At 45.1% G+C, this 18481-nt stretch overlaps 1 protein-coding gene across 2 annotated transcripts in view; it reads right to left on the bottom strand.

The window, feature by feature from the left end:
- Positions 1-215: 215 nt before the first annotated feature.
- Positions 216-18481, bottom strand: part of LOC120054211 (zinc finger protein aebp2-like) — a 60457-nt gene continuing 42191 nt past the window's right edge. For both annotated transcript variants that reach the window (XM_039001672.1, XM_039001674.1), the window contains exons 7-9: positions 7382-7495; positions 1112-1141; positions 216-1010 (exon numbers count right to left, since the gene is read on the bottom strand). In XM_039001672.1, the coding sequence (XP_038857600.1) occupies positions 1004-1010; positions 1112-1141; positions 7382-7495 (151 nt within the window). In that variant the 3' untranslated portion in view covers positions 216-1003. The remainder of the gene's footprint in view (positions 1011-1111; positions 1142-7381; positions 7496-18481) is intronic.

Here is an 18481-nt window from a genome sequence, read left to right as displayed (position 1 = left end):
CATGCCTTGGGGTTAAGGAGTTCTAGTTAACACTAATGCAGTTAGTGGTCACAGGTGCTAGAAGGTTAGAGGTCATGCTTCAATGTACACGTCTGTATCGATCGGTTTCAACTAGTTACCACAGCCACAAAGTCTAAATTGGCTATATCGTAAAACTTAATGAAAACAAAAACGGGCTTTTTGGTCTTAATTTAAGGTTAGGGTATAAGGTTCGCAGTGTGGTAATGGTTAAGGTTAGGTTTAAAATCAAATTGTAAGGAGATAAATTGTAGAAATGGCCGGGGTTTATGACTTTGTGGCTGTGGTAACTAGTGAAGATAGTGTCTATCAAATTGTTGACAACAGCAAGAGAGCCCAAGAATAAGCACTGTCATGCAATAATGGGTAGCCTATACAAGTCAACATTTCCATTATCCCCATTTTATCATAATCATCGGAGACAATATGAACATTATATGGACTGATGATTTAATTTGACATAATTTCAACAATAATAGGTTACAAAAAGAGCTTTCACATTGAAACAATAATTACAGATTATGCTTCACAATAAACTACAGTATTTCATGGTATAAAAATAACTTACAAATCTGCAAAAAATATTTACAACAATGTCTACAAAAAATGCCGTATGTTACTTTCTACACAATTAAACTATTTCTTTACGCAGTTGTGTATAACAACCAAACCATAGTTTTAGTAGTACACTTAAAATCCTTTATACATGTTTTTCTTTTCAAGTTTAGCACTTAATATAAAACATTCATTACCTTTTAAAGAACAGAACCATTTTAAATGGTTAACCCACTTTCACTGCAGACTGATGCAGTGGTGAGTTTAAAAATACAGAGGAAAGCGGAAACATTCTCTACTCTACCCAGAAAAAGGATGTAACATCTCTCCTCTGTCCAGGGTCCCTTCTGCTCGTCTCCTCCTTTCAAGGAACGACAGACGTAGAACAGGAGTTCTTCCCTTCTGTAGTCCTCTGTCCACAGAAGACTCCTTACAGACTGCAAATAAGGAAAAAGATGTGAGATTGTAAATATGACCTCACCAGTAGTTCAGACTGTAGGGACAATGAAAGGATCAGCTCTTGACATGTAATGCTTACCTTCGCTTCAGCTGCTTCTGTGGTAACGGTCTGAGGAGACATAACAGAGCGTATGTGAAGACATTTACATTTTAGTCATTTAGCAAACGCTCATATCCAGAGCGACTTACAGTAGAGAGTGCATACATTTTCATACTGGTTCCCTGTGGGAATCGAACCAACAACACCGGTTTTGCAAGTGCCATGCTCTACCAAGTGAGCCATACAGGGGAGGGAGGGAGAGAGTGTGTCAGATTGTCTTTATCAGGCACATTCATACTGAGTCAGACGACGAGGACGGGGGGGTTAAACTGGATTATAAAGTCCTTTACATCCATTGTCCGGAAGTCTTTTTTTTCTGTCGCGCCATCATGCAAAGTTAAAATCATCAGTACCTGTCCCCTCTCTCCCTAAAATCGCTGGGACAGGACTGGAGCCGTGCCTCTGTTGCGTGCCATATATCTCCTGATTTATGACCGTTTTGTTATTTTAGGCACATTGTTTCAGTAATCATTTTCAGTCTTTTATGGCAGGTCATAATCCTAACCTTATTTTCCATTACCTTGCCGTGGCTATGGAAGTACGGCGCAGTGAAGGATAGCCCTGCCCTACACAGTGCTGCAGAGATCTTAATATAATGGATACTATGAGGGGGATTCAAGCTGCTAGCCTGGTCACTCTGAGGGGGCTATATTGCCTTCAGGTCTTAGCCAAAGCCACTTGACCATGCATTATCATGGTGAACCTTGCCCTTAGTTCTAATGGCAGTGTGCTTATACCTCACCTCATATTCCTCTCCAGCTTTAACTGCAGCCAATAGCATTGGAGAAGGCTGGCACAGCATTTATGAGCATAGGACACCTGCCTCTACACATACACAGAGAACATTTACATTACATTTACATTTAAGTCATTTAGCAGACACTCTTATCCAGAGCGACTTACAAATTGGTGCATTCACCTTATGATATCCAGTGGAACAACCACTTTACAATAGTGCATCTAACTCTTTTAAGGGGGGGGGGGGGGGTTAGAAGGGTTACTTTATCCTATCCTAGGTATTCCTTAAAGAGGTGGGGTTTCAGGTGTCTCCGGAAGGTGGTGATTGACTCCGCTGACCTGGCGTCGTGAGGGAGTTTGTTCCACCATTGGGGTGCCAGAGCAGCGAACAGTTTTGACTGGGCTGAGCGGGAACTGTACTTCCTCAGAGGTAGGGAGGCGAGCAGGCCAGAGGTGGATGAACGCAGTGCCCTTGTTTGGGTGTAGGGCCTGATCAGAGCCTGAAGGTACGGAGGTGCCGTTCCCCTCGCAGCTCCGTAGGCAAGCACCATGGTCTTGTAGCGGATGCGAGCTTCAACTGGAAGCCAGTGGAGAGAGCGGAGGAGCGGGGTGACGTGAGAGAACTTGGGAAGGTTGAACACCAGACGGGCTGCTGCGTTCTGGATGAGTTGTAGGGGTTTAATGGCACAGGCAGGGAGCCCAGCCAACAGCGAGTTGCAGTAATCCAGACGGGAGATGACAAGTGCCTGGATTAGGACCTGCGCCGCTTCCTGTGTGAGGCAGGGTCGTACTCTGCGAATGTTGTAGAGCATGAACCTACAGGAACGGGTCACCGCCTTGATGTTAGTTGAGAACGACAGGGTGTTGTCCAGGATCACGCCAAGGTTCTTAGCGCTCTGGGAGGAGGACACAATGGAGTTGTCAACCGTGATGGCGAGATCATGGAATGGGCAGTCCTTCCCCGGGAGGAAGAGCAGCTTCGTCTTGCCGAGGTTCAGCTTGAGGTGGTGATCCGTCATCCACACTGATATGTCTGCCAGACATGCAGAGATGCGATTCGCCACCTGGTTATCAGAAGGGGGAAAGGAGAAGATTAATTGTGTGTCGTCTGCATAGCAATGATAGGAGAGACCATGTGAGGATATGACAGAGCCAAGTGACTTGGTGTATAGCGAGAATAGGAGAGGGCCTAGAACAGAGCCCTGGGGGACACCAGTGGTGAGAGCACGTGGTGCGGAGACAGATTCTCGCCACGCCACCTGGTAGGAGCGACCTGTCAGGTAGGACGCAATCCAAGCGTGGGCCGCGCCGGAGATGCCCAACTCGGAGAGGGTGGAGAGGAGGATCTGATGGTTCACAGTATCAAAGGCAGCCGATAGGTCGAGAAGGATGAGAGCAGAGGAGAGAGAGTTAGCTTTAGCAGTGCGGAGCGCCTCCGTGACACAGAGAAGAGCAGTCTCAGTTGAATGACTAGTCTTGAAACCTGACTGATTTGGATCAAGAAGGTCATTCTGAGAGAGATAGCAGGAGAGCTGGCCAAGGACGGCACATTCAAGAGTTTTGGAGAGAAAAGAAAGAAGGGATACTGGTCTGTAGTTGTTGACATCGGAGGGATCGAGTGTAGGTTTTTTCAGGAGGGGTGCAACTCTCGCTCTCTTGAAGACGGAAGGGACGTAGCCAGCGGTCAAGGATGAGTTGATGAGCGAGGTGAGGTAAGGGAGAAGGTCTCCGGAAATGGTCTGGAGAAGAGAGGAGGGGGTCAAGCGGGCAGGTTGTTGGGCGGCCGGCCGTCACAAGACGCGAGATTTCATCTGGAGAGAGAGGGGAGAAAGAGGTCAGAGCACAGGGTAGGGCAGTGTGAGCAGAACCAGCGGTGTCGTTTGACTTAGCAAACGAGGATCGGATGTCGTCGACCTTCTTTTCAAAATGGTTGACGAAGTCATCTGCAGAGAGGGAGGAGGGGGGGGGAGGGGGAGGAGGATTCAGGAGGGAGGAGAAGGTGGCAAAGAGCTTCCTAGGGTTAGAGGCAGATGCTTGGAATTTAGAGTGGTAGAAAGTGGCTTTAGCAGCGGAGACAGAAGAGGAAAATGTAGAGAGGAGGGAGTGAAAGGATGCCAGGTCCGCAGGGAGGCGAGTTTTCCTCCATTTCCGCTCGGCTGCCCGGAGCCCTGTTCTGTGAGCTCGCAATGAGTCGTCGAGCCACGGAGCAGGAGGGGAGGACCGAGCCGGCCTGGAGGATAGGGGACATAGAGTCAAAGGATGCAGAAAGGGAGGAGAGGAGGGTTGAGGAGGCAGAATCAGGAGATAGGTTGGAGAAGGTTTGAGCAGAGGGAAGAGATGATAGGATGGAAGAGGAGAGAGTAGCGGGGGAGAGAGAGCGAAGGTTGGGACGGCGCGATACCATCCGAGTAGGGGCAGTGTGGGAAGTGTTGGATGAGAGCGAGAGGGAAAAGGATACAAGGTAGTGGTCGGAGACTAGGAGGGGAGTTGCAATGAGGTTAGTGGAAGAACAGCATCTAGTAAAGATGAGGTCAAGCGTATTGCCTGCCTTGTGAGTAGGGGGGGAAGGTGAGAGGGTGAGGTCAAAAGAGGAGAGGAGTGGAAAGAAGGAGGCAGAGAGGAATGAGTCAAAGGTAGACGTGGGGAGGTTAAAGTCACCCAGAACTGTGAGAGGTGAGCCGTCCTCAGGAAAGGAGCTTATCAAGGCATCAAGCTCATTGATGAACTCTCCAAGGGAACCTGGAGGGCGATAAATGATAAGGATGTTAAGCTTGAAAGGGCTGGTAACTGTGACAGCATGGAATTCAAAGGAGGCGATAGACAGATGGGTAAGGGGAGAAAGAGAGAATGACCACTTGGGAGAGATGAGGATCCCAGTGCCACCACCCCGCTGACCAGAAGCTCTCGGGGTGTGCGAGAACACGTGGGCAGACGAGGAGAGAGCAGTAGGAGTAGCAGTGTTATCTGTGGTAATCCATGTTTCCGTCAGTGCCAAGAAGTCGAGGGACTGGAGGGAAGCATAGGCTGAGATGAACTCTGCCTTGTTGGCCGCAGATCGGCAGTTCCAGAGGCTGCCGGAGACCTGGAACTCCACGTGGGTCGTGCGCGCTGGGACCACCAGGTTAGGGTGGCCGCGGCCACGCGGTGTGAAGCGTTTGTATGGTCTGTGCAGAGAGGAGAGAACAGGGATAGACAGACACATAGTTGACAGGCTACAGAAGAGGCTACGCTAATGCAAAGGAGATTGGAATGACAAGTGGACTACACGTCTCGAATGTTCAGAAAGTTAAGCTTACGTTGCAAAAATCTTATTGACTAAAATGATACAGTACTGCTGACTGGTGAAGTAGGCTAGCTAGCAGTGGCTGCGTTGTTGACTTTGTTTGAAAGTGTAGCTGGCTAGGTAACCTCGATAACTGGCTAGGTAACCTCGATAATTACTCTAAACTACACAATTATCTTAGATACAAAGACAGCAAAGACAACTATGTAGCTAGCTAACACTACACTAATCAAGTCGTTCCGTTGTAATGTAATAGTTTCTACAGTGCTGCTATTCGGTAGAAGTTGGCTAGCTGGCTGGCTAGCAGTGTTGACTAGGTAGGAGAACGGTGGCGCGGCGGACGAAAATAGCTGGCTAGCTAACCTCGATAGTTACTCTAAACTACACAATTATCTTAGATACAAAGACAGCAAAGACAACTATGTAGCTAGCTAACACTACACTAATCAAGTCGTTCCGTTGTAATGTAATAGTTTCTACAGTGCTGCTATTCAGTAGAATAGCAACTTCGGTAGAAGTTGGCTAGCTGGCTAGCTAGCAGTGTTGACTACGTTAGAAGTGCGAAAATAGCTGGCTAACTAACCTCGATAATTACTCTAAACTACACAATTATCTTTGATACAAAGACGGCTATGTAGCTAGCTAAGATCAGACAAATCAAACCGTTGTACTGTAATGAAATGAAATGAAACACACAGGGGTGATAGATGAAGAACACACATCTCACATGGGAAATGGCAGTTTCATTACCACTTCTCTTTTTGGGCTTGACATCATTTTGTTCTTGGTGAGTGGTGTGAATGTGAAGAGGCTCAATAATGGTCATTTTAATCCATAGAGACGTGAAGGAGAAGCTCGTCGGATGTTGATCTCTTCGCGACCTGGTTTTCTAGAGGGGAAGTCAAGGGTTGGCGCCACCTTGTGGGTAGCAGTAATGTGCAGAGGGATGGCACAGATCACGGACAGGGGCGCATCTTTGGCCACTCAGAGCTTATGGTATTAAGGCACTACATGGCCAAAAGTAGTACGCTCGTTGAACATCTCATTCCAAAATCCTGTGCATTAATATGGAGTTGATCCCCCCATTGCTGCTATAACAGCCATTTTTCTGGTAAGGCTTTCCACTAGATGATGGAATATTGCTGCAGGGACTTGCTTCCATTCAGCCACACGAGTATTAGTGAGGTCGGGCACTGATGTTGGGCGATTAGGCCTGGCTGGCAGTCGGCGTTCCAATTCATCCCAAATGTGTTCTATGGGGTTGAGGTCAGGGCTCTGGGCAGGCCAGTCAAGTTCTTCCACACCGATTTCGGAAAAAACTTTTCTATATGGACCTCGCTTTGTGCACAGGGGCATTGTCATGCTGAAACCAGTGGAGGCTGCTGAGTGGAGGACGGCTCATAATAATGACCTGAATGGAGTAAATGGAATGGTATCAAACAAATCAAAGACGTGGTTTCCATGTGGTTGATACCACTCCATTCCAGCCATTATGAGCCACCCTCCCCTCAGCAGCCTCCACGGGCTGAAACAGCAAAAGGCCTTCCCCAGATAGTGAAGCGTAGTTCATGACTCCAGAGAATGCGTTTCCACTGCTCCAGAGTCCAATGGCGCCGAGCTTTACACCACTCCAGCTGACGCTTGGCATTGCGCATGGTGATCTTAGGCTTGTGTACGGCCATGGAAACCAATTTCATGATTCTCCCGACGAACAGTTATTGTGTTGACGTTGCTTCCAGAGGCAGTTTGGAACTTTGTAGTGTGTGTTGCAACTGAGAACAGACGATTTTTACGCGCTATTCGCTTCAGCACTCGCGGTCCCGTTCTGTGAGCTTGTGTGGCCTACCACTTTGCGGCTGAGCCGTTGTTGCTCTTAGATGTTTCCACTTCACAATAACAGCCCTTACAGTTGACCGGAACAGCTCTAGCAGGGCAGAGATTTGACGAACTGACTTGTTGGAAAGTTGGCATCCTATGACGGTGCCCCGTTGAAAGTCACTGAGCTCTTACGTATGGGCCATTCTACTGCCAATGTTTGTCTATGGAGATTGAATGGCTGTGTGTTCGATTTTATACACCTGTCAGCAACGGGTGTGGCTGAAAGAGCCGAATCCACTCAATTGGAGGGGAGTCCACATGCTTTTGGCCATGAAGTGTACTTTATTTTGGGGGCATCCAGATTTTATTGTGATCACAACTTATTGATCAGCGCACGCACGCACACTGACCTGTAGATGTTGGGGTCTAGTAGCATAGCGGTGTCCTGTGGTAGCTGGGATAAGTGAACCACTTTAGTCTTCAGCTGAGAACGCTCCGTCTCGTTCACCCACACATCAGGCAGGCTGCAGGACGACACACAAACACAGAGGGAGAGAGACAGAACATGTGGTCAGAGCATGGGCTTTGTTAGAACATGTGGTCGGAGAAAAAGAGAGAGAGGGGAGAAGGAGAGAAGGGGTGATAGATGGTAAGCAGGTAAGAGGAGGAGGAACAATATATCGGTGCAAAGGGGAAGGGAGAGTTGGCAAGAGACGATGGGAGGGGGGGATCTCCACTAACCGAAGATAATTGTATGGATTTTCTTTCTATAGATAATGTCAAATTAACAGCTGTACAGAAAGACTTGTGTGAAGGCCAAATTACAGAGGAGGAACTTCTTGATGCAATTAAAGCCTTTAAGTCTGGGAAAACTCCAGGACTGGATGGCATACCAGGAGGTATACCAAACCTTTTATGAGATACTCAGAGGACCATTATTACATGTTTTAACCACTCCTATATCAATGGTAGATTATCTGACACGCAACAAGAAGATTGGATGTAATTATTACTGAAACAGGATACAAGTGCGAAATATAAAGATCCAGTCCTTTTAAAAAATTGGAGGCCTCTTACGTTTCAGTGTTGTGATTCAAAAATTCTAGCAAAATGCATAGCGCATAGAATTTAAAAGGTATTATCGGATATTATTCATCCATGTTTTTACATGGACGATACATTGGAGATAATATAAGACAAGTACTGGAAACATCAGAACATTATGAAACATCAAGTATGACTGGAGTTTATATATTTTCATTTATTTATTTATTTTACCTTTATTTAACCTGGCAGGCCAGTTGAGAAAAAGTTCTCATTTACAACTGTGACCTGGCCAAGATAAAGCAAAGCAGTGTGACAAAAACAACACAGAGTTACACATGGGATAAACAAACGTACAGTCAAAAACACAATAGAAAAATCTATATACAATGTGTGCAAATGTAGTAAGATTAGGGAGGTATGGCAATGAATAGGCCATAGTGGCGAAATAATTACAATTTAGCAATTAAACACTGGAGTGATAGATGTGCAGAAGATTAATGTGCAAGTAGAGGTGGGGTGCAAAGGAGAAAAAATAAATAACAACATGGGGATGAGGTAGTTGGGTGGGCTATTTACAGATGGGCTGTGTACAGGCGCAATGATCGGTAAGCTGCTCTGACAGCTGATGCTTAAAGTTAGTGAGGGAGATATAAGACTCCAGCTTCAGTGATTTTTGCAATTCGTCCCAGTCATTGGCAGCAGAGAACTGGAAGGAAAGGCGGCCAAAGGAGGAGTTGGCTTTGGGGATGGTCAGTGAAATATACCTGCTGGAGTGCGTAGTACCGGTGGGTGCTGCTGTGGTGACCAGTGTTCTGAGATAAGGCGGGGCTTTACCTAGCGAAGACTTATAGATGACCTGGAACCAGTTGGTTTGGTGACAAATATGAAGCGAGGGCCAGCCAGCGAGAGCATACAGGTCGTAGTGGTGGGTAGTATATGGGGCTTTGGTGACAAAACAGATGACACTGTGATGGACTGCATCCAATTTGCTGAGTAGTGTTGGAGGCTATTTTGTAAATGACATCGCCGAAGTCAAGTATCGGTAGGATAGTCCGTTTTACGAGGGTATCTTTGGCAGCATGAGTGAAGGACGCTTTGTTGCGAAATAGGAAGCCGATTCTAGATTACATTTTGGATTGGAGATGCTTAATGAGTCTGGAAGGAGAGTTTACAGTCTAACCAGACACCCAGGTATTTGTAGTTGTCTACGTATTCTAAGTCAGAACCGTCCAGAGTAGTGATGCTTGACAGGCGGGTGGGTGCGGGCAGCGATCGGTTGAAGAGCATGCATTTAGTTTTACTTGCATTTAAGAGCAGTTGGAGGCCACGGAAGGAGTGTTTTATGGCATTGAAGCTCATCTGGAGGTTTGTTAACACAGTGTCCAAAGGGGGGCCAGAATTATACAGAACGGTGTCGTCTGCGTAGAGGTGGATCAGGGAATCACCAGCAGCAAGAGCGACATCGTTGATATATACAGAGAAAATAGTCGGCCCGAGAATTGAACCCTGTGGGACCCCCATAGAGACTGCCAGAGGTCCGGACAAACTGAACTCTATCTGAGAAGTAGTTAGTGAACCAGGCGAGGCAGACATTTGAGAAACCAAGGCTGTTGAGTCTGCCGATAAGAATGTGGAGATTGACAGAGTCGAAAGCCTTGGCCAGGTCGCTGAAGACGGCTGCACAGTATTGTCTTTTATTGATGGCGGTTATGATATCGTTTTGTACCTTGAGCCACCTCGGAAACCAGATTGCATTGCGGAGAAGGTACGGTGGAATTCAAAATGGTCGGTGATCTGTTTGTTAACTTGGCTTTCGAAGACTTTAGAAAGGCATGTGTCGTGTCTTTGGCTATGCCAGATGAATTGCTATGACATGCTATTCTATAAAATAATTTCTCCGTAATTAATATTACCTGATTGAACTAATCATGTAAATGTAATTAACTAGAGAGGGACACCACGAAATAATATTTATAGAGCTGTTATCTTCCGAATAAACTCTTAAAGATTTAGTAATATTTTACATCCATAGCAGTCACATTAATCGTCATTTTATTCAGTCTCATCTGAAAGTGGTAAATCCTTGGTTATCTGCAAGAATCCTGGCTAACAAGTTGAATCAGCAATACAAAATTGGGTTTAATTATTTATTTACTAAATACCTAACTAATCACACAGAATCACACATACACAATTAAATCATAACTTGATTTCAAATTGCTGTCATAAAGGAAAACGTCCCTAGCGGGCGGAACAGATATGACAGCTTGTTACACAAAGAAAAGGGGCGGGATTTTAGTGAAAGAGCGGGAGACTGGAACATAGGCGAAGCTGTACTATCGTAAATACAGTATCTTATGCATTCTAAATTACCGCCCATTTAGAAAAGGAAAATGCAATAAATATTTACTCTGAGCTGCGCTTCAGTAGGTTGGTGGTAGATGGGCCGTGTTGCCAAACCGAGTCCTCTGTCCTTTGAAGAATGTCTCTGGTGGTCACTGGATAAGTTGTAGCAACGTTGTGTAGTAGACGGGATACTCTGACTGTCCTTCCTAACCTGCGTTTGTAGCAACTGTTGCTAACTCAACGGCTAGGAGGTATCACTTCTGTAGTGAATACGAGTTCAAAGTTCCTACCATTCACAACCAAAGTCCATGCTGATGTTGGCTTAGTTCTGTAGTTATTATCTGAACCATTCTGACATCGGACCGTCATCCTAATGTCCCCGGAACAGGAAGTTATATTTTTGTCAATGGCTTTTATAGTGGAGGGAGAGGGGTGTGTCTGAAAAGTTTATAACCCATGTCTCTTCACAGGGGCGGGCCCCTGGTTGAGCAGAAGCCAAACTTATGAAAACCCAAATCTCTCGTTTGGAAGCTAAAATTAAATTTCATCTCTTCACAAATAATTTCATATTCAAACATTTGAATTAAACAACAATTCCATGTGAATCCGATACCTCTGACGTTTAGACTTTCCACAGTAGAGTTTATGTCATTCTATCATTGATGAGAATGTGTCAGAGGGCAACCGAACTGACATAATATACCTTAAGTACCACCGCATATGTTCAGTTGGTCGGATTACCAGAATATAGTTCATTTCCCCCCCAATTCTGATGTTCCCAGAATCTCTATGTTAACCAAGGGGTTTTCTTATGTCACATCAGTTATAGTAGGGAGAGGGACTTTTTCCCTCTCCCTCTCCCTAGAGGTATTTATGACTGTCATAAACCTACCCCCAGGCCAACGTCATGACACATGGCAGGACGGATATAAAGCTGTAACAGTTTGGGTCTAGAGTGTCTCCCCCTTTGAAGAGGGGGATGACCGCGGCAGCTTTCCAATCTTTAGGGATCTCAGACGATACAAAAGAGAGGTTGAACAGGCTAGTAATAGAGGTTGCAACAATTGCAGCAGATAATTTTAGAAAGAGAGGGTCCAGGTTGTCTAGCCGAGCTGATTTGTAGGGGCTCTTTCAGAATTTCTGAACATCAGCTATCTGGATTTGGGTGAAGGAGAAATGGGGGAGGCTTGGGCAAGTTGCTGTGGGGGGTGCAGAGCTGTTGACCGGTGTAGGGTGGAAAGCACGGCCAGCCGTAGAAAAATGCTTATTGAAATTCTCGATTATTGTGGATTTATCGGTGGTGACAGTGTTTCCTAGCCTCAGTGCAGTGGGCAGCTGGGAGGAGGTGCTCTTATTCTCCATGGACTTTACAGTGTCGCAGAAAGCTAGCCTTTTCTTTCCTAACTGCCTGTGTATATTGGTTCCTAACTTCCCTGAAAAGTTGCATATCGCAGGGGCTATTCAATGCTAATGCAGTATGCCACAGGATGTTTTTGTGCTGGTCTAGGTCAGTCACGTCTGGAGTGAACCAAGGGCTATATCTGTTCTTAGTTCTGAATTTTTTTAATGGGGCATGCTTATTTAAGATGGTGAGGAAAGCACTTTTAAAGAATTACCAAGCATCCTCTACTGACGGAATGAGGTCAATATCCTTCCAGGATACATAAATGCCTGGAATATAAACATTTCGGAGAATCTCTTATAAAATGGGTTAAAGTTATGTATAGTAACCCTAGGTGTAAAATAGTAAATAATGGCTAATTCCCAGAAAGTTTTAAACTGTCAAGAGGAAAGTAAAACAAGGTTGTCCACTATCGGCATATCTATTTATTATTGCCATCGAAATGTTAGCTGTTAAAATCATATCCAAAAATAACATCAAGGGGTTAGAAATCCAGGGCTTTAAAACAAAGATGTCATTGTATGCTGATGATTGATGTTTTCTTTTAAACCCACAATTTGGATCCCTCCACAGCCTCATAGAAGGACTAGATACATTTTCTAACTTCTCTGAATTACAACCAAATTATGATAAGTGTACAATATTACATATTTGATCACTAACAAATACAATTTTAACATTACTGTGTAGTTGACCAATAAAATGGTCTGACTGTTATGTGGACATACTCTGTATACATATCCCGAAAGAAAGACATTCTCAATCCAATACATTTGTATAAAAAGTTAGCAAAAATGAAAAGATTTTGCTACCATGGAAAGGAAAATACCAGTCTATTTGCGGAAAAATAACCCTGATTTACACTTTAGTCATATCCCGGTTTACCTATATGCTTATGGTCTTGCCTACACCTAGCAACCTGTTTTTAAATTATATGAGCAAAACATTTTCATTTTATTTGGAATGGCAAAATTAAAAGGGCCTATTTATATAAGGATTATGATTACTTACAAGCCCTTAACCAACAATGCAGTTCATAAAATATTTACTAAATAAAATAAAAGTAACACTAAAATGGCATATCAATAACGAGGCTATATACAGGGGTTACCGGCACTGAGTCAATGTGAGGGAGTACAGGTTAGTTGAGGTCATTTGTACATGTAGGTAGGGGTAAAGTGACTATACATAGATAATAAACAGCGAGTAGCAGCAGTGTAAAAACAAAGGTGGGGAATGTCCACCAGAGCTGTTGCCAGTTGGACAGTTCCTGAAGACAAAGAATACACAACTAGCTTTATACTAAGTGAATCGTACATAGCTCGACGTGAGATCTTGGAGACAGAGGACCCATGTCTGTGACATGCTAGCCTCCCTGACATGTTGACCCCAGCTCTGCTGGGTGATGCCCATCCAGGATTTTAAAGGATAAGTTATTTTTTAAAACCAAATCTCTATTTTTGATGTGAATGGAATGTCACAGAAAGGTCCACACACCTTTTTTGTTACTTCAATTGTTTTCGAGAAACATACCCAAAGCAAATCAATTCTTCATCCTTATTGTGTAATATGGGGGCCCTGAAAAAACATGAACAAAGGCTTCAAAAACACCCAAATACGTCCTTTTGATAACTGCAAAGAAGGTCTTTAGATGTTGTACACATAAAATTGTATCATTGCTACCTTTATCCGCAACATCATATTCCATTTTGTTGCGACTAAAGCGATACCTCTCCATCCATTTTACAGGGAACTCCTAAAATAAAGGAAACACTTTAGTAAATGAGGGATACAAAGTACAGTGCATTCAGAAGGTATTCAGACCCCTTGACTTTTTCAACATTTTGTTACGTTACAGCCTTATTCTAAAATGTATTCAATAGATTTCCTCATCAATCTACACACAATACCCCATAATAATGAAGCGAAAAACAGGTTTTTAGACATTTTTACAAATGTATTACAAATAAAAAACACCAATACCAAAATTCTGTTTCCATTGATCATCCTTGAGATCAACTTGATTGGAGTCCACCTGTGGTAAAATGTAAGATGGCGCCGGAAGAAATGGCAGCAGTTTTACGGGCGCCCAACCAATTATGCTATTATGTATTTTTTTCTCTCATTATTTGTAACTTATTTTGTACATAATGTTTCTGCAACCTTATCTTACGGCAAACAAGAGCTTCTGGATATCAGGACAGCGATCACTCACCTCGGATTAGACAAAGTTTTTTTTTTTCAACAAGCAGGATGCACAGGACATTCTCCGAACACCCGACAAGGCCAACATCCCAGTTATTTGCAAGAGGAAGAGACGCAGGTACAGAGGACACAGAGCAGGATGCCTTGTAAGGATCCGCAGAAGGCGAGTGGGAAAGCTGCCGTTACTGTCAATATTTCTCGCCAACGTGCAATCATTGGACAATAAATTAGATGAGGTACGATCACGAATATCCTACCAACGGGACATAAACTGTAATATCTTATGTTTCATGGAATCGTGGCTGAATGATGACATGATATACGCTGCACCGGGATATACGCTGCACCAAGATAGAACAGCACACTCCGGTAAGACGAGGGGGGGGGGGGTCTGTGCATATTTGTAAACAACAGCTGGTGCACGATATCTAAGGAAGTCTCTAGATTTTGCTCGCCTGAAGTAGAGGATCTTGTGATAAATTGCAGACCACACTACTTGCCTAGAGAGTTTTCAGCTATACTTTTTGTGGCTGTTTATTTACTGCCACTAAGACCGCATTTAGTCAGTTGTATAAGGAAATAAGCAAACAGGAAACCGCTCACCCAGACGCGGCGCTCCTAGTGGACGGAAATTTTAATGCAGGGAAACTTAAATCAGTTCTACCTAATTTCTATCAACATGTTAAATGTACAACCAGAGGGAAAACAATTCTAGATCATCTGTACTCCACACACAGAGGTGCGTACAAAGCTCTCCCTCGCCCTCCATTTGGTAAATCCGACAACAATTCTATCCTCCTGATTCCTGCTTACAAGCAAAAATTAAAGCAGGAAGCAAACTGACTCGGTCTATAAAAAAGTGGTCAGATGAAGCAGATGCTAAACTACAGGACTGTTTTGCTATCAAAGACTGGAACATGTTCCGGGATTTTTCCGATGGCATTGAGGAGTACAACACATCAGTCACTGGCTTTATCAATAAGTGCATCGAGGACGTCGTCCCCACAGTGACTGTATGTACATACCCCAACCAGAAGCCATGGATTACAGGCAATATTCGCTCTGAGCTAAAGGATAGAGCTACCGCTTTCAAGGTGCGGGACTCTAACCCGGAAGCTTAAAAGAAATCCGGAAGCTTAAAAGAAATCATGCTATGCCCTCCGACGAACCATCAAACAGGCAAAGCGTCAATACAGGGCTAAGATTGAATCGTACTACACCGGCTCCGACGCTCGTCTTATGTGGCAGGGCTTGCAAACTATTACAGACTACAAAGGGAAGTACAGCCGCGAGCTGCCCAGTGACACGATCCTACCAGACGAGCTAAATCGCTTCGAGGCAAGCAACACTAAGGCATGCATGAGAGCATCAGTTGTTCCGGATGACTGTGTGATCACGCTCTCCATAGCCGACGTGAGTAAGACCTTTAAACAGGTCAACATTCACAAGGCTGCGGGGCCAGACGGATAACCAGGACGTGTGCTCCGGGCATGTGCTGACCAACTGGCAAGTGTCTTCACTGACATTTTCAACATGTCCCTGATTGAGTGTGTAATACCAACATGTTTCAAGCAGACAACCATAGTCCCTGTGCCCATGAACACGAAGGCAACCTGCCTAAATGACTACAGACGTCTGTAGCCATGAAGTGCTTTGAAAGGCTGGTAATGGCTCACAACAACACCATTATCCCAGAAACCCTAGACCCACTCCAATTTGCTTACCGCCCAAACAGATTCACAGATGATGCAATCTCAATTGCACTCCACACTGCCCTTTCCCACCTGAACAAAAGGAACACCTATGTGAGAATGCTATTCATTGACTACAGCTCAGCGTTCAACACCATAGTACCCTCAAAGCTCATCACTAAGCTAAGGATCCAGGGACTAAACACCTCTATCTGCAACTGGATCCTGGACTTCCTGACGGGCCGCCCCCAGGTGGTGAGGGTAGGTAGCAACACATATGTTCACCCATGACTGCATGGCCAGGCATGACTCCAACACCATCATTAAGTTTGCAGACGACACAACAGTGGTAGGCCTGATCACCGACAACGACAAGACAGTCTTCAGGGAGGTCAGAGACCTGGCCGGGTGGTGCCAGAACAACAAACTATCCCTCAACGTAACCAAGACTAAGGAGATGATTGTGGACTACAGGCAAAGGAGGACCGAGCACGCCCCCATTCTCATCGACGGGGCTATAGTGGAGCAGGTTGAGAGCTTCAAGTTCCTTCGTGTCCACATCACCAACAAACTAGAATGGTCCAAACACACCAAGACAGTCGTGAAGAGGGCACTACAAAACCTAGAGGAGACTGAAAAGATTTGTCATGGGTCCTCGGATCCTCAAAAGGTTCTACAGCTGCACCATCGAGAGCATCCTGACTGGTTGCATCACTGCCTGGTATGTCAACTGCTCGGCCTTCGACCGCAAGTCACTACAGAGGGTAGTGCGAACGGCCCAGTACATCACTGGGGCCAAGCTTCCTGCCATCCAGGACCTCTATACCATGTGGTGTCAGAGGAAGGCCCTAAAAATTGTCAAAGACTCAAGCCACCCTAGTCACTGTTCTCTCTGCTGTTGTTCTCTCCGGTACCGGAGCACCAAGTCTAGGTTCAAGAGACTTCTAAATAGCTTCTATTTGCTTTGCCCCCCCACACACACCCTCTCCCCCTCTTTTACACCGCTGCTAATCTCTGTTGTTATCATCTATGCATAGTCACTTCAATAACTCTACCTTCATGTATATAGTCTCACTATTGTTATTTTACTGCTGCTCTTTAATTACTTGTTACTTTTATTTCTTATTCATATGTTTTTTTTCTCCTGCATTGTTGTTTAGGGGCTCGTAAGTAAGCATTTCACTGTAAGGTTGTATTCGGGCGCAAGTGACTAATAAAATTTGATTTGAAACAAACATGAAGTCAAACTTTTCCCTGAAAGCGACATGAACACACAAACACATTAACACCGTCCCCTACAGATCCAGTGAGGGTACATTACTACAGTTCAGTAATAGATCCACTCACACTCCCAGAATGGACTGAAGATTATGCCGATCTAATATGGCCACCCTCTCTCACTTCTACCCCATCAGTAAAAGTCTCAGTAAGTGATATCTCCTCCCTCTCAACTATTCCATCTCTCTCTCTTGATCTCTCTCCATCTATTTCCAGATGAATCAGACGAAAGAGCTAGAGGGAGAAGGGTAGATACTGTATCGGAAGCTGTCAGTTACAATACTTCATATTAAATCATCCCGCCTCTTGCCCTCCTCTGGCCTCCCACTCCGTCTCCTCTCCTTCCATCTCCATCTCTCTTTCTGCTCCCTCTTTCTCCTTCAGTCCTATCCCCCTCAATCTCTCTGGACCTTCACTTGCTAGCTCCCCCTCTCATCTGTCTGGCTCTCTTGTTCCCTCACTACATCTCTCTCACTTTCTTCCCTGCCTCTGTCTCTCCATCTCTCTCTCTGTGAAACTCTTCAGAGTGTTACGCCTGCTCCCGCTCCCCCTCCCTGGCGCTCGAAGGCACCAGGCTACCCGTCATCATACACGCATGTTACCAACACTACGCGCAGCTGCGCTCATTGGACTCACCTGGACTCCTTCACTTTGTTGATTACCCCCTGTAAATCTGTCTGTTCCATGGTTGTGTTCCCTGTGTCCGCATTATACTGTATTGTGTTTGTTATGTGTTCCTGTCCAGACACTGTTCCGTTTCATGTCCGTCAGCTAGTAAACCTTCACTCCCTGTACCTGCTTCTCATCTCCTGCGTCGCTCCCTTACACAGAGTGGCAGGGTGAAGGCAGGGCAGTCCCTTCAATGGAGGTTCAGTCACTCAGAGGCACAGACGGAGTCAGAGGACAGAGTTCACCTCCCCAAGGCTACAGGCCTGTCCTGCTGTGGTTCACCATGTCACTGTTCAAGTAGACCTATCTCATTAACAATACAGCACAGTCCAATACAGAGCACCACCAATCTAGTTTAGTTTAACAACACAGCAGTACTGGCCTGGAATTGATTGGCCAGGGCTGAGATGGGTTGCCACACTTTTAAGTCACTATTAGAAAGATTGTGAGAAAGACAGAAACCCAAATTTGTTTTGGTTGTACTGGACTGACAAGAGCCAACCGGATGCATGGGGAGAGGAGGCAGACTTACAGAGCGAGGTTTAGAACTATTCCAACTATGCCTCTAAAAGGTGTCAGGCTGGGGTTCTGGGACTAGCTGGATTTTCAAGCAGACCACTGAGTGATGGCATTGACTGATTGTGGACTCTATTTCTCTTTCAGTGGAGAGACCAAGACAGGACTCAAAACTGTGACCAAAACACTCGCATTTGAGACCCTTTAACTTGGGTCTCAAATTGGTCGCTAGAGTGCCAGTGAAAAAAATGTAGCTGGTCACATTTGGTTTTTTGGTTCACAAATACCTTTTTAAAAGTATTATTATCAAGAAGTATTCAAACAGCAACCAGTCTGCAACAATGGGTATGCAGACC

This window comes from Salvelinus namaycush, chromosome 9 (assembly GCF_016432855.1).
Source record: "Salvelinus namaycush isolate Seneca chromosome 9, SaNama_1.0, whole genome shotgun sequence".
Lineage (NCBI taxonomy): Eukaryota > Metazoa > Chordata > Actinopteri > Salmoniformes > Salmonidae > Salvelinus > Salvelinus namaycush.
Note: the sequence above shows the minus strand (reverse complement) of the source record. Positions and strands in the feature narration are given on the sequence as shown.